The 24,563-nt window shown below is 39.0% G+C and overlaps 1 protein-coding gene across 3 annotated transcripts in view; it reads left to right on the top strand.

Moving 5' to 3' along the window:
• The window catches only part of MCM8 (minichromosome maintenance 8 homologous recombination repair factor), a 31,859-nt gene extending 7,296 nt beyond the window's left edge, over positions 1 to 24,563 (top strand). For 2 of the 3 annotated variants that reach the window (XM_005287432.5, XM_005287433.5), the window contains 13 exons: positions 220 to 418; positions 2,250 to 2,335; positions 6,549 to 6,700; positions 8,031 to 8,229; positions 9,341 to 9,371; positions 9,729 to 9,869; positions 15,298 to 15,439; positions 16,276 to 16,471; positions 16,722 to 16,941; positions 19,423 to 19,632; positions 20,922 to 20,998; positions 21,572 to 21,761; positions 23,482 to 24,563. In XM_005287432.5, the coding sequence (XP_005287489.2) occupies positions 220 to 418; positions 2,250 to 2,335; positions 6,549 to 6,700; positions 8,031 to 8,229; positions 9,341 to 9,371; positions 9,729 to 9,869; positions 15,298 to 15,439; positions 16,276 to 16,471; positions 16,722 to 16,941; positions 19,423 to 19,632; positions 20,922 to 20,998; positions 21,572 to 21,761; positions 23,482 to 23,574 (1,936 nt within the window). In that variant the 3' untranslated portion in view covers positions 23,575 to 24,563. The remainder of the gene's footprint in view (positions 1 to 219; positions 419 to 2,249; positions 2,336 to 6,548; positions 6,701 to 8,030; positions 8,230 to 9,340; positions 9,372 to 9,728; positions 9,870 to 15,297; positions 15,440 to 16,275; positions 16,472 to 16,721; positions 16,942 to 19,422; positions 19,633 to 20,921; positions 20,999 to 21,571; positions 21,762 to 23,481) is intronic. The other variant, XR_010599983.1, reaches the window with a different exon arrangement.

Raw genomic sequence — 24,563 nt, 5'->3', positions numbered from 1 at the left:
CACTTCCTCTTAGGGTAATAGGAGTTAACAGTTGTGTCATATATTCTGGGGAGAGGTTAGATTTACAATAAAATATTAGATTTGTCTTCTGTTCATAAAACCTTTCATCTGGCTGTATCTCTATTAGTGTTTAGTACATACATGCATATTTGATAACAATATTTTTGTTCTTTAAGGATAAGAAGAGTTTTAAAGTTGTGTGGCAACCTTTTTATTTAGGGTGTACAACTATGACCCGTTGACTCAACTGAAGAATGTTCGGGCTAATTGTTATGGGAAGTATGTTGCCCTGCGTGGCACTGTCGTGCGTGTCAGCAACATTAAACCTCTATGCACCAAGATGGCCTTTATATGCAGCACATGTGGGTATATTCAGAGTTTTCCTCTGCCTGATGGAAAATATTCCCTTCCCACAAAGGTAATTTAAAATACTTTTATTTTAAAATTTTCCTCCCCTTTGCTATCTCCTGTATTTGGAAACTGTCAACACATGTGGTGTTTAGATTTTAAAAAATAGCTATAGTATTTAAAGAGGGATGAAATGGATTTAATACTTCAGCAAAGTTAGAATAAGTTAGTGATCCCCAAAAATCACTGTACATCCCAACGTTACTGTAAGTCTTCATCATGTGAGGTAGGCATTTAAAAAAAAAAAGTTTCCTTGATTTTGGGTGCCATTTAAAATGGAAAACCAAAAGTATAGAAACTTCCACAAATTTAAAATAATTCCTCTCTTCTCCTCTCCCTGAACCCACCCCCATCCTGTTTTAGAAAGGGCTATTTAGTGTTCTGACTGTATTTAGCAGTTTTATCTAGGACTAGAGCTGGCTGGAAAATGTAAATCCCTTCATGTGAGAAATTAAAAAAAAAAAAAGTTTGCCCCAAATTGGGATGAGAAGTAAAAATTGAAATCTTTTTGCAGAAAGGGATTTTCCAGAAAAATTCCATTTTGGGACTACCAAATGGATTTTTTTCAGTTTGCCGGCTGCCCACCACAGGCTTTCTGGCTGGCTAGTTGCCCTGGAGGCAGTGAGTTGGGTAGCCGAGGAGCTGGCCAGCTACAGAGCCTGAGTAGCCCATGGGTGTGTCTACACTGCAAAAAAACACCTGCAGCAGCGGTTCTACAGACTTGGACTCATGGAACTTGTGCTGTGGTGCTAAAAATAGACGGGTAGATGTTCATGCTTTGGCTAGAGCTCAGCCTCTGAAGCCCAGGGAGGACAAAAGCTAACATCATTCTGGGATGTATTAGCAGGAGTATTGTAAGCAAGACACGATAAGTAATTCTTCCGCTCTACTCTGCGCTGATTAGGCCTCAGCTGGAGTATCGTGTCCAGTTCTGAGCGCCATATTTCAGGAAAGATGAGGACAAATTGGAGAAAGTCCAGAGAAGAGCAACAAAAATGATTAAAGGTCTAAAAAACATGACCTATGAGTGAAGATTGGAAAAACTTGGGTTTGTTTAGTCTGGAGAAGAGAAGACTGAGAGGGGACATGCTAACAGTTTTCAAGTACATAAAAGGTTGTTACAAGGAGGAGGGAGAAAAATTGTTCTTCTTAACCTCTGAGGATAGGACAAGAAGCAATGGGCTTAAATTGCAGCAAGGGTGGTTTAGGTTGGACATTAGGAAAAACTTCCTAACTGTCAGAGTGGTTAAGCACTGGAATAAATTGCCTAGGGAGGTGGTAGAATCTCCATCATTGGGGATTTTTAAGAGCAGGTTGGACAAACACCTGTCAGGGATGGTCTAGATAATACTTAGTCCTGCCTTGAGTGCAGGGGACTGGACTAGATGACCTCTCAAGGTCCCTTCCAGTTCTACGATTTTATGATCTATGAATACTGGAATAAATTGCCTAGGGAGGTTGTGGAATCTCCATCTCCGGAGATATTTAAGTGTAGGTTAGATAAATATCTATCCGGGATGGTCTAGACAGTATTTGGTCCTGCCATGAGGGCAGGGGACTGGACTTGATGATCTCTCAAGGTCCCTTCCAGTCGTAGAATCTATGAATCTATTTTAATGCTAGATGTTTAAACGACTGTTTGTGTGACAGTTTTCCATTAATTATACCCATGCCAGTTGGTATCCCTAATCTAAGCTTAACTGTAGGTTTTCTTTTTATATGCTGCTAATGAGCTGCACACAGAGTACTGTTTTTCAAAATCAAATTAGGCACCTTAAACTATTGTAATAAAGATAATAATTTTCTTTGTGAATCCTGACCACGAATTCATACTGTTACAGTGTCCTCTGCCTGAGTGCCATGGACGATCATTCGCTGCAGATAGAAGCTCTCCTTTAACAATTACGGTGGACTGGCAGTCTATTAAGTAAGCAACCTTAGAGTGTCTGTTCCTTTCACAAACAAATTTAGTTTAACAGATTTGAAAGGATATCCCATTATTAAAGCAAATGTGCATTTTTATTCATATTATCCATTGTGTAAAAAGAAGCATTGATCAAAAGAATATGCTACAAAATAATTGTTTCACCAAAGCACTATTCCATATTATATATTGTCCCTACTCAGTATAATAGGTTCATTGAAATTCTTCTTATCTCGACTATGGCTTCATTGTGAACTGTTTCAGGTCATGCTGTGAACATGATCGCATCCATTCTATAAATGTGATCACATCCATTATAAATTACCTTCTGTAATGAATGAGCTGTAAGGAAAACATCACAATGGTTGGCTAGCAGGGCATTGTTACATGACAGCTGTCAACTGAGAGAGCTGAATGAGTTGTATTGAATTTTAGTGTCAAAATCTTGGTTTAAAGTTGTATTGAAGAAAACACAAGCTAATCCGAATAGGAATGAAGTACACATACTTAAATTGTTTCCCTATTTTTCTGCTTTCTACATCTAATAAAGTAAATATACAGTACCTTAAATTGTGAGCGATCTGTGGCAGGGACTGGCTTGCTGTCTTTTATTTGTACAAGAATAGAAAAAATGGGGCCCTTAGGTATTACTGCAATAGAAATAAATAATATAAACGTCAACTGTTCCTTCTAGTCTAAACTAATCAAAACTATTTCTGGAATTGATTTTTTACAATTTTTTTTAGAACGGGTGTAAAGTTAAGTAGCATAGTATTTGGAAAAGCTCTTAGACCCTATTCCAGCACAGCTGAATTTTATGCATTTGTGGGTTGACTTCAATGGGACTACTCACAGGGTGAAATCCTGGCCCCATTGAAGTGAATGGGAGTTCCACCATTGACTTCAGAGGGGCCAGGATTTCACTGTATGTGTGTAAAATTAAGCATATGTGTAAGTCTTCTTAGAATTGGTGTCCTAACTTGTTTGCATTGTGGGTTTGGGGCTTTTTTAGTACAGTACCTCCATTGTTAGACAACATCCACCTGTCAGATTACCACAGAAGTTATCAGGGGGACTAAATAACTTGATATCCTGTGCCGTCCTAATATCAGTATAGTGTCTCAGAAGTAATATTTTATACTTGCTGTAACCCTGCCTTCTTTTAAAATAAATAAGAATGTAACCTGTTTATAGTAAACTACAGCAATGTTAAGGGTCTGACTTAGACTGACGAAACAACAAAAAATTGATTATTTTACTATTATAAAAATAGACTGTGAAAATGTCACCTTGTTGCTCAGCAACAGATCTGCTCCCTATGTATAATCAGCCTACCTGTTCACTTTAGTGATTAAAATAAATTCTTCCTTGTTTAGGCTCTCTCTTCTTATGCTTTACCTCTGCTGTGAAGTTGAAGAGAGAGGATCAGACCTGTCAATCACCAGGCAAGGGGCTAGGTCTCTCCTTCAGGAACATAACACAACTGACAGTACAGACTGTCTCCTAATAGTAGTAGCCAGAGGTGGTTCCCAGATCTCCTGCTTTACCTGAAATACAGAGTATAGGAAATGCTTCAAGGGATTCAAATTTGGTTCCAAAATGATCTTTTTGCTTGTCTCAGCTGGTAATCTTTATGGGCACTTTTTCAGGGCACAGGTAGTTTGCTCCACTTTTTCCAGGAACTGTTCTCTCTCCATTCCAAGTGAGAAAAAGCCTCACATGCAGGTCCTCTGCAGCCTTTGCTCTAGGGACCCACTTTTGCCTGCCTGCTCTGGCTTCCAGCCTCAGCCATACTGCTGGTACTAATGGGTGTGTTTCCTACTAGTATGCAGCACCTGGGATGCACTGCTCATTCACAAGCTAGTGTGCTCCACACTACCTATGAAAAGAGGCTATCTTCTGTGCACTTGCTGAGCCTGAAAGCAGACCCTAAGGGTATGTCTATACAGCAAATAAAAACCCGCAGCTGGCCTGTGCCAGGGGGTTTGGGCTGGGGGCGCTGTTTCATTGCTGTGTAGACTTCTGGGCTTGGGTTGGAGCCCGAGCTCTGGGGCCTTCCCACCCCTCAGGAAAAGTGCAACTGTGCTGGTGCATCTGCAGAGGTTGATAGCAACTACTGTAAGGCTTAGGGGGTGTTATATGCCCTCATGGTTTACCCAGCCATGCTGTGATAAGGTTTTCCCCTTTACTGCTGCCCCCTTGAAGGAGTAAGGGGTTGGGAGCAAGTCATAATTAAGACTTACGGATTGGGGGATGGGGAGCAATGACCCCTCTGTTCTCCCCCAAAAGCTGAAATTTGGGGGAGCTGGCTCCACCAGGGAGAGGGATAGTTTCATGTCATGGTTCCCTCCCCACTGAAATCAACAGTATTAAGGCTTCTGGGTGGTGGGCAGTGGCAGCTAATGGATTATGGTTTGGGGGTGGGCGCTAAGGCTCTGAGCAGTGTTAGGGCATGTCTGAAAATTGTTTGTGGACTTGAGCTGATGTTCACAGGTAAGAGGAGGACCCTGTTTCAGTCTGAGTTCAGGTAGTTTTGTGGTTCTAGTCAAATACTTTTATACAGCCCTAACCAGTTGCCCAGTTCACAGGCACTTTTTTGTCTTTGGAGGAGACTTACAGATTTGTGCAATCCCATTAAAGGAAATCACTCAGGCAGTAAAGATATCACCCCACAATAGCATGTCAGAATCACTTCAAAGGAGACCAACACTTATTCCCCCATTTCCACTGCACTCGTACCATCTCCGGTATTACAGCAGAGTGCATGCTCAGAAAAGTTCATGATGTTCCATTGCTTCTGTGCAGCAATACCATAACACAGCTAGAGGCACAATAGGTGGAATATCAGTATAGAGAAATGGGACTCTTGAATTTACCTGTCTTGGAGGTTTCGGTCAGAGTCCATATTTTCCAAGCTGACATTCTGTATCCAAATTTTACAGACCCGAGTATTAAAAACTTTAAAACAAGTTATTGTGAGCAGCACACTCTTAATGTTGAGACCCCCCCCTTTTTTTTTTCCAAATTCCACTCTTTTTTCATTTACAAACCCTTAGAAAATTAAGTTGTACCATAGCACTGACAGATTCTTAACAGTAGCACCAGGGAGTGCTATTAATATTTCATATAAAGAAGGGCTCAGAAGAGAAACCTTTGGTACTTACAAGTGTTACATACACATCCTAGAGTTTATTTAGCAGGACTAAAATACAACATAGATAGGCAAAAAGACAATTAAAAGAAAACTGTCTAATTTGTTTTGAAATATCACTATGTTTTTAGTTTTATTTAGATGGAGGTGTATTTAATTTTGAAGATTATAAAATTAATATAATCCATGATAAAGACTGGGGGGGAAGAATATTTAAAGGATGGATATATATTTATAAATAAATGTAAATGTATTTAAAAGGGAAAGAAATTCACTTAAGCAAGTGTAACACTCTTATCTATGTTGGAACGTATAGAAGAGTTACAGTAGCCTACAGTGCAAATTATCATTTATTATTTGTATTTTGGTAGCACCTAGAGGCTGCAATCAGGAAAAACATCAGGGCTTGTCCACACAAAGCTGTGATGGTAGGAAAACCAACATGGCTGTTTTGTAACTCAAGATTATACTTGTGACTACTACCGTAAAACTGCCAAAATTCATAAAATTGTAACTGATTTCTCTCTCTGATAATCACCTCCAAAATTCTCCCTTTAGGAGGATGATTTCTTTGCTTTGTCATGGCTCTAATATGGATTTTTTTGAACGCTTGACCCAATTGCAGTAAACCCTTTTTTAAGTTAGAGGATGAAAATAAGATACAATATTAGCATTATCAGCATTTCCCTGCTCACCTCATGCAGATTACTGAAAACTGACAACATTTTTACAGTTTGAATTTACATGTAATTGGACCTCACTGAGTTGTAGAATTGACCGTTTTAATCTAGAGTTCATAAGGTTAAGGTTCTTTGGAAATACGTTTTGAAGTGTTTGCAGAAGAAAAATTGAAGTGCTTATTAAGTCTCTGGTCCTGGAAACACTTAAAACTTTTGGAATTTCCTGACTTTCTTTTAACAGCACTCTTTCCAATGTTCTCAATCTGTATTCTCCCTTCTCATCAAATCAAAAATGATTGATTTGAAGCCTAAATGTGAGGACTTTATATAAGAACTTAAACAGAAACACTGCAGACTGGTCATTGGTATGCTGTGTGTATTTTAGGCTTCAGGAGCTCATGTCAGATGATCAGCGAGAAGCAGGTCGAATTCCTCGCACAATAGAATGTGAGCTGATTCAGGATCTTGTAGACAGTTGTGTCCCAGGAGATATGGTCACGATCACAGGAATTGTTAAGGTGTCAAACACCGAAGAAGGTACAATACATCTGGTTTGAATTTTTTCTGATCACCTTCTGTATCTTGCACAATGCTAAACAAAAGCTTACTCTTCGTTCTCTAGTTGTTGATTGTTCTCTCGAAGCCTAAAGTCACTTATTCATTGCATTTTTTAGAAATAAGTAAAAGGTATAGGGAAAAGCTATCGAACAGTTAAGGCTCCGTAGTGAAAAAGAGAGAGGACAAAATACGCCAACTGAGAGGAGAGCCGTGTACACCTTAGCATCCCCTGACCTTAACTGAGTCTGGTGCAGTCGGCAGTGGGTATGTCTTGTAGCAGCACTCGTGCTCTGTTAAGGATGAGGAATTTGTCTCAACTATCAGTACAGTCTTCTCATGTTCTAGAAAGTCAGTTGGATAGAAAGATCTTCTGTACAGTAGTAAAGGAAACAAGGTGTTGAGATGGATTCCGTTTTCCAGATTTGTTTCTAGAATAGTCTCATTGAGGTTAGCCATTTGACACTTTTTATCTTTCATTTAAAGGAGGTGGTTATCATGGTGGTGGTGGTTGTTGTTGTTGTTATTATTATTTTTTAAAAGAAGAAATATTAAGGGAACTGTTATGGCTGCACATTCTTTCATCGTTTGCTTCTCTCTGCTTGAAGAAATCTTACAAATGCTCTTAATGGAGAATGTTACAAAGAATTGTCATAATCAGTTTGTGAACCATGTTGCTTTATGATAGATCAGTAATTTTCTGTTAAGGATACAGATAGCGTTTAATTTTTAACAACATTTTTCTATCTTTTCTGCTACAAGTCTTTTTATTTAAAAAAATTGTTTTAAGAATAAAATAGTGTATGTGTGCAGCGTATTTGTTTAATTTTATAGTAGATCAGGCTAAAGACACTTAAAATGTAGTCAGTTCAGAGAGGCACAATGCTCTCTGTTTCTCCAAGGTTAAAATTTTGAATAGAATAAAATTGATCTTGCATTTCATTCAGGCCCTGATCCAGCAAAGCACTTGAGTATGTGCTGAACTTTAAGTAAATTAAACAGCATTCTTTTCCCTTTTATAAAGCTCTGAATCTCAATGTGTCACCAGAAGCTTTTCCTGGTTTTTTATCAGGCTTTGAGAAAGCAGTTGTTCAAAATAGTTTCCACTAAATTGTTCAAGGGCTATATCTTCCAGTATTCAGGAACTGTGATCATGGGTTTAGACATTTTAATTTGCTATGTTATCATTATAAATATGTCCCAACTTTTAATTAGCACATGGATTTTAATATTTCTGAATTATTTTAATCACTACCCGTGCATAACCCCAAAACATGGATTCCTATTTTTGACAGTCTTTGTAATCTAACAGGAGCATCTAGAAACAAGAATGACAAATGTATGTTCCTGTTGTACATTGAGGCAAACTCTGTCAGCAACAGTAAAGGACAAAAAGTCATGAATTCTGAAGATGGGACTAATCACCGAGTATGCATGGAGTTTTCACTTAAAGATCTTTATGCTGTTCAAGAGATTCAAGCTGAGGACAATCTGTTCAAGCTAATTGTCAAGTATGTTGTCTCTGACACCTTTAGTAATTTAGATATAAAAGCGCCACAGCTTTTCCCTTCTTGTACTTTCAAGTGTGTGGTTCATTATTTGCTATCTTACATCTTGATCCCTCCGAAGCAGTCAATCTGGGACAAGTAACCTAAACGAAGTACACCCTTGTGTACTTGTGCCTATGGTCCCTCTTGTAGCCCAAGGGTGGGAGGTGGAGTCAATCAAATACATTTGTAGTCTTAACTAGTTGAACTTTCATTTGCCCCAGGATATAAATATTGTACTTCAAAAGAACACTGTTCTTAAAATAAGTATATACACATGTTCACTCCTGTGCTATCTCGTGCCTTCTGCCCTCCTTCTCTTTCCCCTATTTTTCAACTGCTACACTCTTTAGTTGTCTGAGACCATTGCCTCGGCAGCTTCCACATCTTGCATTGTTTTGTTCTATGCTCTGCCTATGGCCCCTGCAGCACTGGGGGAGGGGATATGAGCGCCAAGCCGGGGGCATGAAACAGACAATGCAGGACCGGGCGGTACCATTGGAGGATTCCAGGAGGCTGCAGCTAAGCCTGTGGAATACAAGACCTCCTTCAAACTCCAGCACAGTTGAGCAATGGACTTATGATGATTAAAAGTAGTTCTGTTCCAGATATGAGGGGGTGTAACAGGTTCTTGTGTGTGTACAGGTTTAAGTGGAGTACTGCTCTCTTTATGATGACAAGCATGCTTCACTATCCAAAAATGTCAAGAACTTTGATAGAGCATTAAAAAAAAACCAACAACCCTGGTTTTGTTGGGAATTAGGAAAGAGAGTGAATTTCTAGGGAACTTGTTGCAGTGGAGAAACTAGTTTTTTGTAATTGAGATGGGACAAATGATCATAGCTCAGTGGTTTGAGCATTGTCCTGTTAAACTCATGGTTGTGAGTTCAATCCTTGAGGGGGCCATTTAGGGAACTGGGGTAAAAATCTGTCTGGGGATTGGTCCTGCCTTGAGCAGGGGGTTGGACTAGATGATCTCGTGAGGTCCTTTCCAACCCTGATATTCTATGATTTAATGGTAATAAGAGATTTTGTATTAATCACATACTAATGTCAAATGTCTTGGGTTTTTCAGCTCACTTTGTCCTACTATCTATGGCCATGAGGTAAGTAATTTTAGAACTCTGCTTTCATTCTAAATTTAAACTTCATTACAAATTTGCCTCAGTAAACTTCCAAGACCTTTTAAAGGTTGGCAAGGTGGAAAAAATGATATATATTTTTTTTAAAGTTTATTTTTGGATAAACAGTTTTTTTTATTTTTCCTGTGTCAAAATACCCATAGAAACCCCCAAATGAGAAATAGGTAGTGCATTGGGCAATGGTGGGAGTTCAGTCCCTTGTAAGTTCTTTTCTGCAGGACACAATGTTTTCTTTCTGTGTGTCTGAATTTACTATGAAGCAATTGTTAGTAATGGTAGCTGTTGTCTAATGCTGACTAGCATTTGTATGTACCATTATAGATTGTAAAGGCAGGTTTGGCACTGGCATTGTTTGGAGGATGCCAAAAGTATGTGGATGACAAAAACAGAATTCCAGTGCGAGGAGACCCACATCTTCTGGTGGTTGGAGATCCTGGATTGGGAAAGAGTCAAATGTTGCAAGTATGGGTTCATTTACTACTATTAAACTTAGCTAATGGAGACAGAATACATTTTTTTCTTTAACTCTAAACCAGTGATTCTCAAACTTTTTTTTTTTTTTTTTTCGCGGACCACTTGAAAATTTCTGAGGGTCTCAGTGGACCACTTAATGATCTTTCCAAATGTTTGTACCGTTAGCTAACTATTGTAAAGCGCTTTGAATAAAAGCGCTATATAAAAAAATTTAATAATTTAACTTTTTTTGTTCTACAAATAAAAGCACACAACTCATATTTTATTATCAGTAGTCTTACCTTTCTAATGCGATTGATGTGCCCTCTCTCCCCCGCTGCGGCAGCCCCCAAGCTGGGGCTGGGAAGGAGGCGGGGGTCTCTCCCCTGCCGCAGCAGCCACAGCCCTGGAGCTGGGGAAAGTCGCCTCTTTCTCTGGCCGCCGCAGTCCTGCATATCCCAAATTCCCCCCACCCCCTCTTCTCGCCCCACTGCCCCCTCCCACCTACACCCTATTCACTCTAAGGCCACCACCTCACCTTACATGTGCATCTTCTCCAGGGTCCAGGCACCTAATTAGTGGAGCCACGCCTGCGCGACTCCACTAATTAGGTGGGTGGCCCTTCATTCTCTTGTACGCAGCCACCCAGGCGCGCACCTTAGAGGGAACTATCTGTGGACCACCTGAATGGAGCTTGCGGACCACTGGTGGTCCACAGAATACAGTCTGAGAACCTCTGCTTTAAACCTTTATGTTTAGTCTTTCACTTACACACAACCATTCGTTCAATGAGAGACTGTCTCTTTGTATATAATTTATAAAGTCTCCCTTTTAAAGTATATAATTTACTAAGCCCCACATTTTTGTTCCTAGTTGTTGTGAATTCTGACTAAAATAAATACTCACATTTTTTTCAGTTTGTCATACTCTCATTTAGACATTCACTGTTGTTAAACATCAGTAGTTCTCCAAATAATTGCACAACCCTTCTGTTCTGTGATAAATATAAAATACATCTCTCGGAAGGGTTCTCGTTTTATTTTCATTTGTCACAATGACATCGAGAAGTCAGTTGAGTACAGCAGCCAGTATAACTCATGCAAATTGAATATCTGTCACTTCTATGCTTTTATATAATGAATGAGGGCAAGGATGGACCTGTGGTTGAGACACAGAACTTAGAGTTGGGAAGCCTGGGTTTTATTCTTGGTTCTGCCTTTGATGTCCTGTGTGACCTTGGGAAAATCACTTAGAGATTTTCAAAGACACACACAGCAGTTAGGCACCTAGCTCTCAGTGACCTCCCATGTTAATTGAAAATCTCCCTCTTAGGGTAGGTCTATACTTACCTCCGAGTCCGGTGGTAAGCAATCGATCTTCTGGGATCGAGTTATTCGGTCTTGTCTAGATGCGATAAATCGATCCCGGAAGTGCTTGCCGTCGACACCGGTACTCCTGCTCCGCGAGAGGAGCACGCAGAGTCGACGGGGGAGCCTGCCTGCTGTGTCTGGACCTGCGGTAAGTTCGAACTAAGGTACTTCGACTTCAGCTACGTTATTCACGTAGCTGAAGTTGCGTATCTTAGTTCGAAGTGGGGGATTAGTGTGGACCAGGCCTTAGTGTCTCTGTCTCAGTTTCCACATCTGTAAATGGGGATTATAATACTTAGTTTGCAACAATTATTTTATTGAGTTTGAGAACACCCATGGTAAAAAGGGCTTTGAGATATTTGGACAGAAGGTCCCAGAGAATGACAAAGTAGTATTATTGTTGGAGTTACTTTTTTGAGGAATGGTCATATTCAGACTGCCCAACCTATTATGATAGCAAGGTTATGGGCTATATCTGAGACCTCCTGGTAAATCTACTGACAGTATTTTTGAGTGACATGTAAGTCCTAATGACGCATTGCTTCAGTGGTCATCTAAGAGGAGTTAGTCTGATTATTGGTACATTCATTTAGAATTCTCATATTTCTAAGGTGCTTGTGCAGATATTTTAAAATGTGCATTATCGAGATCATTTCATGTTTTTCATAACGTATCACTGGCAGGAAATTGCATTAAGATGGAAAAACAGTAATTGTAAGTACTATTGCCAGGAAAAAGTCATTATTTTCTGTGGGACTGATAATATGCACTTAATTTAAAATACTTAGTAACCGAGGTCATACGCTTTAAAATCTGGCATAAATCTTTCATGAGAGAGAAGAACCATGATAGAAAAGCAGAATGAAAGGAAAATGGTGTGTTGACCGAGAAATCCAGAAAATGGGTAGATAATGTGTGAATCTTTAAAATTAGAATATGTGACTGAGAGAGGTAGAATTCAAAGAAGGAACTAAAGGAGAGGCAAGTATAATGGAATACACGTATCTTTGCTCCACTCTCCCTTTCCTGATGTCCTTTTCCCTAAAAGCATCTTCTATCGAGAGCAGGATCTTGTCACATGTACCTTAGTCTATGAACAGTATTTGCAAATCACATTCTGATCGGTATGATTCTTATGTGCTCCTTTTCAGACCAAGTACAGCTGAGTGCTCTCTACAGTAATCTTTAAATATTTCACTTGCTGGCACAAAGCTTTATGTTTAAAATGTAGGGCTGTCAATTAATCGCAGTTAACTCATGCGATTAACTCAAAAAATTAATCGCGATTAATCGCACTGTTAAGCAATAGAATACCAATTGAAAATATTTAATAAATTTCATGTTTTTCTACATTTTCAATTATATTGATTTCTATTACGACACAGAATACAAAGTGTACCATGCTCACTTTATATTATTTTTATTACAGATATTTGCACTGTAAAAATAAGTCTTTTTCAGTTCACCTCATACAAGTACTGTAGTGCAATCTCTTTATCATGAAAGTGCAACTTACAAATGTAGATGTTGTTGTTGTTGTTACATAACTGCACTCAAAAACAAAACAATTTAAAACTTTAGAGCCTACAAGTCCCCTCAGTCCTACTTCTTGTTCCGCCAATCTCTCAGAAAAACAAGTGATGCTGCTGCCTGCTTCTTATTTACAGTGTCACCTAGAAGTGAGAACAGGCATTCGCATGGCACTTTTGTAGCCAGCATTGCGAGAGATTTATGTGTCAGGTATGCTAAACATTCATATGCCCCTTCATGCTTCGGCCACCATTCTAGACGATATGCTTCCATGCTGATGATGCTTGTTAAAAAATAATGCGTTAATTAAATTTGTGACTGAAGTCCTTGGGGGAGAACTGTATGTCTTTGGCTCTGTTTACCCGCATTCTGCCATATATTTCATGGTATAGCAGTCTCGCATGATGACCCAGCACGTGTTTTAAGAACACTTTCATAGCAGATTTTTCAAAACGCAAAGAAGATACCAATGTGAGATTTCTAAAAATAAACCCTGGGTCAAATGCTGTAGTTAAGAATCAGAAGTGCCTTCTATAATCCGAGAGGGACGAGGTTTGGAGCATGCTTTCAGAAGTCTTTAAAGAGCAACACTCAGATGCGGAAACTACAGAACCCGAACCACCAAAAAAGAAAATCATTTTCATCATCCGAGTCAGATGCTGGTGGCATCTGACTCGGATGATGAAAATGAACATGCATTGGTCCGCTCTGCTTTGGATTGTTATCAAGCAGAACCCATCATCCGCATGGACGCATTTCCTATGGAATGGTGGTTGAAGATGAAGGGACATATGAATCTTAAGTGCATCTGGCACATAAATATCTTGAGACGTTGGCTACAACAGTGCCATGCAAACGCCTGTTCTCACTTTCAAGTGACATTGTAAACAAGAAGCGGGCAGCATTATCTCCTGCAAATTGTAACGAAGTTTATTTGTCTGAGCGACTGGCTGAAGTAGGACTTGAGTGGACTTGTAGGCTCTAAAGTTTTACATTGTTTTATTTTTCAGTGCAGTTATTTTTTGTACATAATTCTACATTTCTAAGTTCAACTTTCATGATAGAGATTGCACTACAGTACTTGTATGAGGTGAATTGAAAATACTATTTCTTTTGTATTTTACAGTGCAAATATTTGTAATGAAAAATAAATATAAAGTGAGCACTATACACTTTGTATTCTGTGTTGTAATAGAAATCGATATATTTGAAAATGTAGAAAATATTTAAATAAATGGTATTCCATTATTGTTTAACAACGCGATTAAACGCACGATTAATTTTTTTAATCGCTTGACAGCCCTATTAAAAAGTTTTTGAATCAGTTCAATTTCTGATATTGGCAAAGCTGTGATAATGGTTTAGCATACCTAAGCCAAGTTTGTATAAATGGCTTATAAAGAAATATTTAAACTACTTGTTCTTCCATTTGCACACACTGAAAGATTTGTTTTCTCTTTCTTTACTAAATACTTTGATGCTATTCACAAAAAGTTGGCCTGCAGCCATTCTGAGATATGACAAGATCACACTGCAAGGTTTGTCCAGATCAGAATTTTCATGGGGAAACTCTAGTAGGAGCTGGTGCTGGTGGTTCAATAGTCAATACTTTTCTCTTAGCGTCAGTGCTGAACAAATGTTGTTCTGGCATAACCTTCAGGAGCATTTTGCAGATTTGTGCTTCTTTTTAATAAAACAGGTGCTGGTCACTTGCCACTAAAGATTCTTTGGAAAAGAGCAGTGATGCTAACTGGAGTGCACTGCCAAATTTAACTGGAGCCATTGCATTCTGTCTGCCATCCTGCATAAAAATGAAACTTGGAGAAATTTTATGCTGTATCTTTTTCACTTTTCTCATAAACTTCTGTAGAGACCTAATGCTTCAAGGTTTAAGACAGTACCTTAACTATTAGAGACCATGAGGAGATCTCGTTTGGGGGACAGATAATCCCACATCCCACTCTTACTTCTGGGAGCACTACTTACACCTTCCTCCAAAGCATCTGGTGCTGGCCACTATCAGAGACTGGGTACTAGGCCAGATGGACCTCCAGTCTGGCAATTGCTTTGTGATGTGGCTGCATTTCAGTGATGGAGAATGCTGTATTTAGGTGTTTTTTTTTTTTTAATATCTGTTTAAGTCTGAACTGCTTTGTTTTTGAAAAATAATATCAATATAAGATTCTGTTTAATATAGGTGATCTAATTAACCCTTACAGCGCCTTAATCTAGTACATCCAAATCCATGTCATGTAGCATAATCTCAGGGTTTACAATAATACAGCAGATAGTACTTTGACCCCAAGCATGCAAACCAAAAATAATTCCCACCTTCTGCAGTTTTGGATGTATATCTCTAGGGGTACTCAGTTAATAACCATTATACTATTATTTGACTCATGTTGAACTGAAAATAGTAAAAAAGGTCAAACACATTAATGTTTTCCCATTTGTGGTATTTTTCTAGTATGAGTAAGTTACAATTCCACATAATATGTTTCTGTAACTTTTTAAACATTTGTGATTGTTTTCCACAGGCAGTGTGCAATATTGCCCCTCGCGGTGTGTATGTTTGTGGCAATACCACCACCACCTCTGGCTTGACTGTGACTCTGTCTAGAGATAGTACCTCTGGGGATTTTGCTTTGGAAGCTGGTGCTCTGGTACTTGGAGATCAAGGTAACACACTAAACTGCAACTAAATTGAATGGACAAATGTTTTTAGCTAAACATTTTGTTCAGATTTTCCCTCAAACTGGGGGATAGCACTGGGATATTGAGTCTAGGATTAACATATGTATGATGCTACTACTAACTACAGATCTGTGGCTAACTTTTTTTTTTAAACAAGATCTTATGCTTGAAAATAAAGTTAAGAAATTTGTGCAAATGTTCAAAATGTGATTCCTCATTCTCTGCTGGTCTCCTCCAGCTTGGCTTCCTCTTGGTGGGTTCTTGAAAGCCCTGATAGACTCCACTGGTCTTTGTGGTCCCTGTTGGTGAGGCTTAGGTGACGCACTCAGTTGAGATTGAGGGCCTAAAGTCAGGCTTCTAAGATTTGCAGAAAGCCCTTATTTAGGTGCTTAAGTGGCCAGATTTTCAAAATTTAATTGGGAACTACTGGGTGCTTAGCACTTTTGAAAGAGAGGCTCCTTAGTTCGGCACAGTTTTTTTTTTTTTTTTTTAAAGAATCTTGGTTCCAACTTTTTTTAATGAAAGCTTAGATTCTGGAGTGCAAGTTGGCAGTCATCAGAAAATAGTGCACTGCCCAGACAGCTGTTGTGAGCCAGACCAATTTGATCCCTGCCTCTAATACTTGCCCCTCCAGACTTACAAATCCACCAGTAGAGTCCCAGGGGCAGCATGGAATGGAAGCAAGCCATGCTGACAGAGCTGAGGGGAACATTGCAATGAGTGGACTTTGGATCGAGCTCAAGGTGCATACTGGATCAATATTTGACCAATGACCTGTGTGTTTTCTGATACCTTTTATTCTGTGTTAATTATGTTTCCAGGTATTTGTGGAATAGATGAATTTGATAAGATGGGAAGCCAACACCAAGCTTTGCTGGAAGCCATGGAACAGCAAAGTATCAGCCTTGCTAAGGCTGGCATTGTTTGCAGCTTGCCAGCTAGGACATCTATCATCGCTGCAGCAAATCCAGTTGGGGGACATTATAACAAAGCCAAAACAGTCTCTGAGAATTTAAAGTAAGCACTTTTTGAAATGTTAATTATGTAGTTTGCAAGAGGAAGTGCTCTTTTTTTTTGGTCCGTTTGTGAATAATGGTACTTTAGTTTCCTGGAGGATGAAAGTAGGTTTTATTATAATATTGCTTTGATTTCAGCTCTCAACACTGATTTATTTCTTGAGTTGTACTTGTGAAGCAGGGTAATAGGTAAAGTTGCTATAGAGTTCCGTTGTGTCTGTTTTTATAAGCAATGTATTATTTTTGTCTAGAATGGGGAGTGCCTTACTGTCCAGGTTTGACTTGGTATTTATCCTGCTGGACACTCCAAATGAAGATCATGACCATTTGCTTTCTGAGCATGTGATGGCAATGCGAGCTGGAAAACAAGCAGTACACAGCAGCGCTGTAGTGACTCGCATCAACACACAGGATTCAAACACCTCCATTCTTGAAGCAGTCTCAGATAAACCATTATCAGAAAAATTAAAGGTAGAATTTTCTCCTCCAATTTTGTTTTGCACCTCCCCACCCTGCGTGTCCCATTGGAACCAGTGCAGGCTGTCTGCTGGTGTTGGATCTCAGCAGTTTCCCCTTCCACTTTCCATGTGGGGAACCAACTCCAGCCTTAAAGAGCCATGGGATATCTATAGGAAGTCCCTATGCTCCACAGGTCCTGCCAATTGCCTGCAGTAGCAGTTCTTGTAGGGTGGATGATGGTAAACTGGGGCAAGCCTAGTCCCACAGAACCACCTTTACACCATCCCACCCTAGTGAGGCTCAGACTTTGCTCAATTTTTTAACTTTGCTGTCAGGGATGGTGGTTCCTTCCTTCATCTACCAATGCTACTTCATGGATTTCCTCGCCTTCCTTACCCCTTCCTCCTCCGGTTTCTCCTTACTGTTTCCACTCCTCCTGTTTCCACTCTCTACTCCCTGTCTTGTTCCTACATTCTCCTCCCCCATTTCAACCCTGGTTTCTCTCCTAAATGAAAACAAGTGTTAGTGATTAACTTCCAAATAAAAGGAGTATTTGTGGCACCTTAGAGACTAACAAATTTATTAGAGCATAAGCTTTCGTGGGCTACTTCCAAATAACCATATAATTTTGTTTACCCTATCCTCACTTGTCCCACCTGCCTCCTTGTTTGGTTCTTCACTGGTGTGTCTCTGTCTTTAGCCCTGATCCTGCAACGAACTCTGTGTGGGTGGGTACCTGTTGATGTCTGTGGGGCTCTGTGATCGGATTCCCAGGGGAGCCAGCTGAGGTCACTCAATTAGGGTGAACTGCAAAGAATGGGGCAGACAATCCCCAAAGCTGGTGGATATTCCAATACTTAGATTTACCAAGCCAGCACAAAACAGATTCTTTATTATCTCACTGGTTACTCAAGAAGTCAACAACACAGTTCCCTTGAAGTAACCCAGCCTCAGGCCTCCTCCTAGACACCCACGTCAGATATGATGAGGATTAATGAAAATCTTATTCATCATATAAAAAATTCTACCAATCCCAAAGAATACGACACAATACCTCCCAGGTTAATGAATATTCCAGAGCTTAGCCAAATACACGCTTACAGCCAATTCTTATTAACTAAACTAAAATTTATTAAAAAAGAAAAGAGAGAGTATGATTAAAAAATCAATATACATACAGATATGAGTTCAGTTCTTGAGGTTCAGATTCATAGCAGAGATGTTTCAGAGTAGCAGCCGTGTTAGTCTGTATCCGCAAAAAGAAGAACAGGAGTACTTGTGGCACCTTAGAGACTAACAAATTTATTAGAGCATAAGCTTTCGTGGACTACAGCCCACTTCTTCGGATGCATATAGCTATATGCATCCGAAGAAGTGGGCTGTAGTCCACGAAAGCTTATGCTCTAATAAATTTGTTAGTCTCTAAGGTGCCACAAGTACTCCTGTTCTTCTTATACCAGAGATGGTGAGCTTTGAAGTTGCAAAGAGTTCTTTTAGAATTTAGTCCATAGGTTATAGTCCATTGTCCAATATCTTATTCAGGGTGTTCCAATTTAGGACTGGGATCTCAATCTTTATAGTTTAGGCTTCCCCTTCATGAAACCTCAAGCAGACTGAAGTAAAAAGAATTGGGACCCAAAGATCTTTTATACAATTCCAGGCCTTCTTTGACAGGTTGGAGTCCTTAGTTGAACAATAGGCACTCATGTGGACTTTGAAGTGGACCCATTTGCTAAGCATAGCTGGTAATTATCCACACAGATTAACACAAGGCACCATTTTCCCACCATTTGCAGATGATTTGCTATACACTTCAAAGAGAGATGAATACAGATATTCTATGTTTAGAGTTCATTTAAATGTTAAGATTTTTTTTTGATCTCTGAATTAACAGAATACAGCATAGACAGGGACTGTTTGATTACATTGTTGACCACTCCCAATATATATGTAAATACACAAAAACACAAACATTATCTCCCCGTATGTTTTTAAGGGTTGAATTTGAGTCATTTATTCTGCAAGATGCTTAACCCTTTCTGGTCATGCATCACAGGCTCCATATGGGCACAGAAGTCCATTGTGTGGGATTAATTGCAGGATCAGAACTCTTCAGGGACTGTGTCTTATTTATTTATTTTTTGGCCATAAAATGATAATATCAGCCAGATTCTAATCTTAAACCACACTGATGATTTGATTCAGTATAGTCACCTTTTCAGTATCATTCTCATTCATTGTGAAGAGTCTTTTCGAAAGAGGACTCTTGATATTGCCAAGTTGCATTTGGCACTTTCATTTTTCTTCACTGCAGACTAGAGGTTTGTACTGTCTGGAAGAGACCAAACTAATGTCATTTATAATGCACACCCTGTTGAGAACTGAGAGTTGAGTTCATAGAAGAAAGACCAGTGTATACAAGCTACTGAATACTGTCATCCTGTTGTAATTTAGAGTCCATGAACATGAAAGATGTGTTTGTAATTGGCTTAGGTCATGCCTGGAGAAAATTTTGATGCTATTCCACACCAGCTATTGAGGAAGTATGTTGGATATGCTCGGCAGTATGTTCACCCTAAGTTATCTCCAGAAGCTGCTCAGGTCCTCCAAGAATTCTATCTTGAGCTCCGGAAACAGAACCAAGGGGTGGACAGCACACCTATCACCACAAGGCAACTGGAGTCACTGATTCGGCTTACAGAGGTACATTTCCAGCTGTAATCCTGCTTGCTTCTGGCACGCGAAGTATTATTTTAATATAGCTATTAACACTCCTAGGAGTTGCCAGCAATTGACTTGTGGCTCCCAACCTGCTTCTATTCCCTCTGTTTTCTGCTGATCAGAATTGCTGTAGATCCCTGTAACCACTCCTTCACAGCACAAGGAGTGCCTAGTCCTTGCACTGATTCTTCCAGCTTCTCTTTTGAAATAGGTATATCTCCATATATTTATATCTCATAGAGCTGGAAGGGACCCTGAAAGATCATCCAGTCCAGCCCCCTGCCTTCACTAGCAGGACCAAGTACTGATTTTGCCCCAGATCCCTAAGTGGCCCCCTCAAGGATTGAACTCACAACCCTGGGTTTAGCAGGCCAATGCTCAAACCACTGAACTATCCCTCCCCCCAAAATCTGGATTCCAGGGTGCATTAGAGGAAACCAGAGGCAAGAGGCTCAATGTGAGGTTATAATATGAAACATTGGGAGCCTTTGTGTTAGGCCTATACTGTCAGGCAAGCCTGACAAGGCAATAAGGTACACCCAGACAAAGAATCTTAATTTTTTTTCACCCTTTATGCCACTCTGAAAGTGGACCAAAATAACATTAAACCAAATAACTGTCAAACTCGTAAGACTAAATCTTGATGACTCTTTAAATGGCTGGTCGCAAGAGAGGCATAAAACCCGAAGAGCTGTATAAGGAGCTGTGGAGGGCTTCCCCAGCCTTTCCATCACAGAAAAATCTACCAGGCTGGGAACTTGCCCATCCTTCCCTAGACCCTATTCCCCTTTTCTCCCCCTGCTGTATCTGCCAATAGGGAGAGGAGCAGGATTCAAGGATACCCACCTGGCTTTTCAGAAGAACTTTTTTTTTTTAACAGTATAGAGAGGGACCTGTGTCTGCTCCTCCCAGGCCTTATCGCTATTGCCATGTATTTTAAAGCTGGGTTCTAATAGCATTAGTCGTGCTTTGTTGTTGTGCAGTGAATGCAGTGTTAAAAAGCAAATCAGCAATTTCCAGACCACAACCCACTAACATAGCAGTACTCCTACCTTCAAAACTACTTATTGATAGGGCTTTATCCTGCAATTATTAGTCGGAAATTCCATTGAAGAATGTGGCTATGTTTGTGAGTCCTGCAGGATCAGGTCCCAAGTATGTCCTTAGAGCTTGACACAACCATTGTGACTGAACGATGGAGACTAAGCCTTTTTTATGTGGTGGCTACCACATAACTTCAGCTTAATTGTTAAATATGGTTTTTGTTTAAGGCACGATCAAGGCTGGAATTAAGGGAAAAATCAACCAAAGAAGATGCTAAGGATGTAATTGAAATAATGAAATACAGGTGATGTACAGTGTTAAAATCAGAACAAATAGTGGTATTCATTTTAAAAAAATACTATTTTTCATACAACTAAGAGAATGCTTAGATGGTATGGTTCAGACCATTGATATTTATATACAAACTCTATTGCCAAACTGTCTATCTTTTGGGTTTGGCTGAACAGGGTAGTAATGTACAACCCTGCCTTTTATGTTAATTTTATCATGTGGATCATGACCACTATGATTATAGACAACTCAAAGAATATGATCACACTGTAGTGTAGGGAAGATTCAGTCCTTTTTGCCTTTTAGAAAAGATACCTCTAAATGTCTTTCCATTTACTCAGAGGCTGAATTCTTGCTGTGAACTGATTAAGGCCAAAGGTGGTTCAAACAGACCCCTAGTGAAGGCCTCCAAACTGCTAGCTTTATTCTTAGTGGGAGGAGTTGCGCAATTTGTGAGCCCCTTTGGAGACCTGAGACTTCAATGACTCATTCTTATATTTCAGATAGATAGCAAGACCCTGCCCAACCAATTCATTCATTTCTACCTTTACCTTCTGTTGATTCTCATTTGGTTGTGTTTTTTTAGCATGCTAGGAACTTACTCTGATGAGTTTGGGAAACTGAACTTTGAACGCTCACAGCATGGTTCAGGTATGAGCAATAGGTCACAGGCAAAGAGATTTGTTTCTGCACTCAACAATATTGCAGAAAGAACCTACAACAATCTCTTTGCATTTCAACAGCTTCGGCAGATTGCAAAGGAGCTACAAATAAAAGTAAGTGGGGGAAATCCAGATTCTCTTGAAAAACAGTTTAGGAGTCATTAAAATTATCAGCTGAAAAATTAAATGAAGAAATGAAAATCAGAAACCGCAGACAAGTGCCATATCTCTCCATTAAACAGGGATGAGCAAAACATATTGCTGCTGTTCTGCGCTCTGTCGTGGAGACATTTCCATCGTAAACTTTCTAATGTCGCTAGCCTTGCTAACTACAACATCTTGCATCAACAAGCACTAACTTTGCTGCTATTATTAACATTTGTCTCTGACTTTTTTGGCCAAGGACAAGTTGGTCCCAGAATGTTTTGCTTCCTCTGGCTCCAGGACAATTTTTTGGTCTGTGTTTGTATAGAGCCTAGCACAATGAGGTCCATGACTGGGACCTCTAGGCACTATGATAATGCAAATAATTCTTCTTAATAATAATTCTTATGATCACTCCAATTTATGCTCCAAAAGTTGTGCCTGCCATACTGAAAATGATGTTCCTGTGTTTCTGTTCTGGTCTTCCTTCTGATGTCTGTATGCTTTCATTCCTGTTCCAAACTTTCCTAATGTGAAAGTGTTGCTAATCAGACGGGAAGCATATCAAAAACATGTAAGGCAGCAAGTTCAACATATCCTGTGATCTTCAACTCACCTTATACACATTTGATTTTCTCTAAGTGAAAATAATTGTCAGCTAATTCTGTGTTTCACTTCATGCTGGAATACCTGAAACATCCAGTGAAAAGTGAACTTTTACATATTTTCAGAAAAGATTTCTCTGCTTGTGAAAAGTGCTGGAAACTGAATTTCTCTATCCATAGAACTGTTATAATGTGGGCATTGATATTATTTTTAACATAGGTCAGCCCCCCTCTAGTCAGAGGGCCCTCCTCTAAGGATGAGATAGTAGGGTCAGTTGCCAAGTCCCCTCTGTTGAGGCTGCTAATCAGGTTAAATGTTGTGGATACCTGTCCAATTGTGATTACCAACTCCTTTTACATGGGCCATCCATCAGTCATTTGGTGACTATTTCCACTCTAAACCAGTATCCTTGGGGTAAAGGCTCAGAATCCTTTTTCAAAACTCACAAACATGTCACCCTTCCTCTTTTTACCTTTTTGTGAAACTAAAGAAAAATTACAATTTACTGTTTTCACTGTATGTGTAAAATGTTTAGCCACACCCTCAATTCCACCTCTTTTCATAGCATAAAGACCTAAGGTGAAATCCTGACCCCACTTGAAGTCAATGGGAGTTTTGCCATTGATTTCAGAGGGGCTGGGATTTCTCCCTAGAGCTTTTGTGTTTGTTTATTTGCAAAAGATTTTCATGCCTTTTTTTTAAACCCACACTATCTTCCCCCTTTGAAACACTTTCTTCCAGAAAACTCCCTCCGCAGATGAAATGTCATGAAACTTTGATTTAGGTATATTTCACTAATTTTCCATGTGGCAAAAACAGGAGCATTTTCCATGTTGATGTTTATAAACTGTAAATTTTTTTAGCGAGGTGAAATAAAGCAAGGAAAGATACAGTCAACTTTTACTTAGCCTTCAAGTGATCCAAAGTTTTGTGGCGGAAGTTTAAACCCTTCACACTAATTTCCTTTCTGTGATTCATTTAAAAATGTTTAAAAGAATTGCAACATACCTTGCTTTACATCAGACATAATAAATATTGTTTCTCACACTGAATAAACATATTTCACTCTTTATTTTTCTTCCAGGTATCTGATTTTGAAAGCTTTGTTGGCTCTCTAAATGACCAGGGTTATCTTTTGAAAAAAGGTCCAAGAGTTTATCAACTTCAAACTATGTGAAGGAACCACCACAATGGAAGCAAATGTTCTTGAGGCACAGTAATCCTTTTTGAAATGGAGTAACTGGTGGACATGGTGCAACAGGAATCCATTACCCTATAACCTGCAGTCTACTAAGGATATTCCTAAATGTTATACATCTCCAAAGCTTCTATTAGCTGAGACATGACACTCCCAGAAGAACTGCCCTTTTAAAAGCAATACTTTCAGGAATGAGTGACACTTACATATTTACTTCCAGAAGTGTTAACAGAGAAGATGATATTTTGTGCTGCCATTTGGAGGTACTGTAGTTCAAATAAGAGTTATTTGAGACGAGGATCTCCATCATCAAAGATAATAGCAAGAGGAGAATGTGTATTTACATTCATCCTATCAAAGGACAATCATAGATTTTACTTCTAGCTCAAATAACTCATGATGCCTGGTGTTACTTTTAAAATGAATAGAAATGTTACGGAAAGTATTTTCTCAATCAGAAATGGTAATATTGAAAAGATTTGAGAGTAACCCAGATTTTAGCAGTGTAATTAAATCAATTAAATAGCTTTAGCACTATTTTGAAATGTTTTCAAGAAATTGATAACTTTTTCATGCTGAGGCTCCATGCAATGTATAGTTTTAAGGAACGTGGTATTTAATTGAAATAAATTTAATTTGTTTATTTGAAGTTTCACTTTTGCAGCTTACTATTTAAAGAGCTGTATACAGTACTTGAGCTTTTATTTAAAATGTTAATCTGAAAAAATCAAACTCTAGTTGTACATATTAAATATTATAGAAGTGAAATAGAATGTGTTTATATACATACTTCATTTAAAATCTATTAACTTGTTGATTGAATCCCAAATTTGTCTTTAAATGATATTAAATACTTAATAGCATGGAAATTTAAAGCAATTTTGTCAAATATAATGTACATTTTGTGCATTAATTTGTATTATTCCTGATGTATGTTAAACTGACTTAAATAAGGACATCCAACAAAA

The sequence above is a fragment of the Chrysemys picta genome, chromosome 3 (genome assembly GCF_011386835.1).
Source record: "Chrysemys picta bellii isolate R12L10 chromosome 3, ASM1138683v2, whole genome shotgun sequence".
In the NCBI taxonomy this organism is placed as follows: domain Eukaryota; kingdom Metazoa; phylum Chordata; order Testudines; family Emydidae; genus Chrysemys; species Chrysemys picta.
Note: the sequence above shows the minus strand (reverse complement) of the source record. Positions and strands in the feature narration are given on the sequence as shown.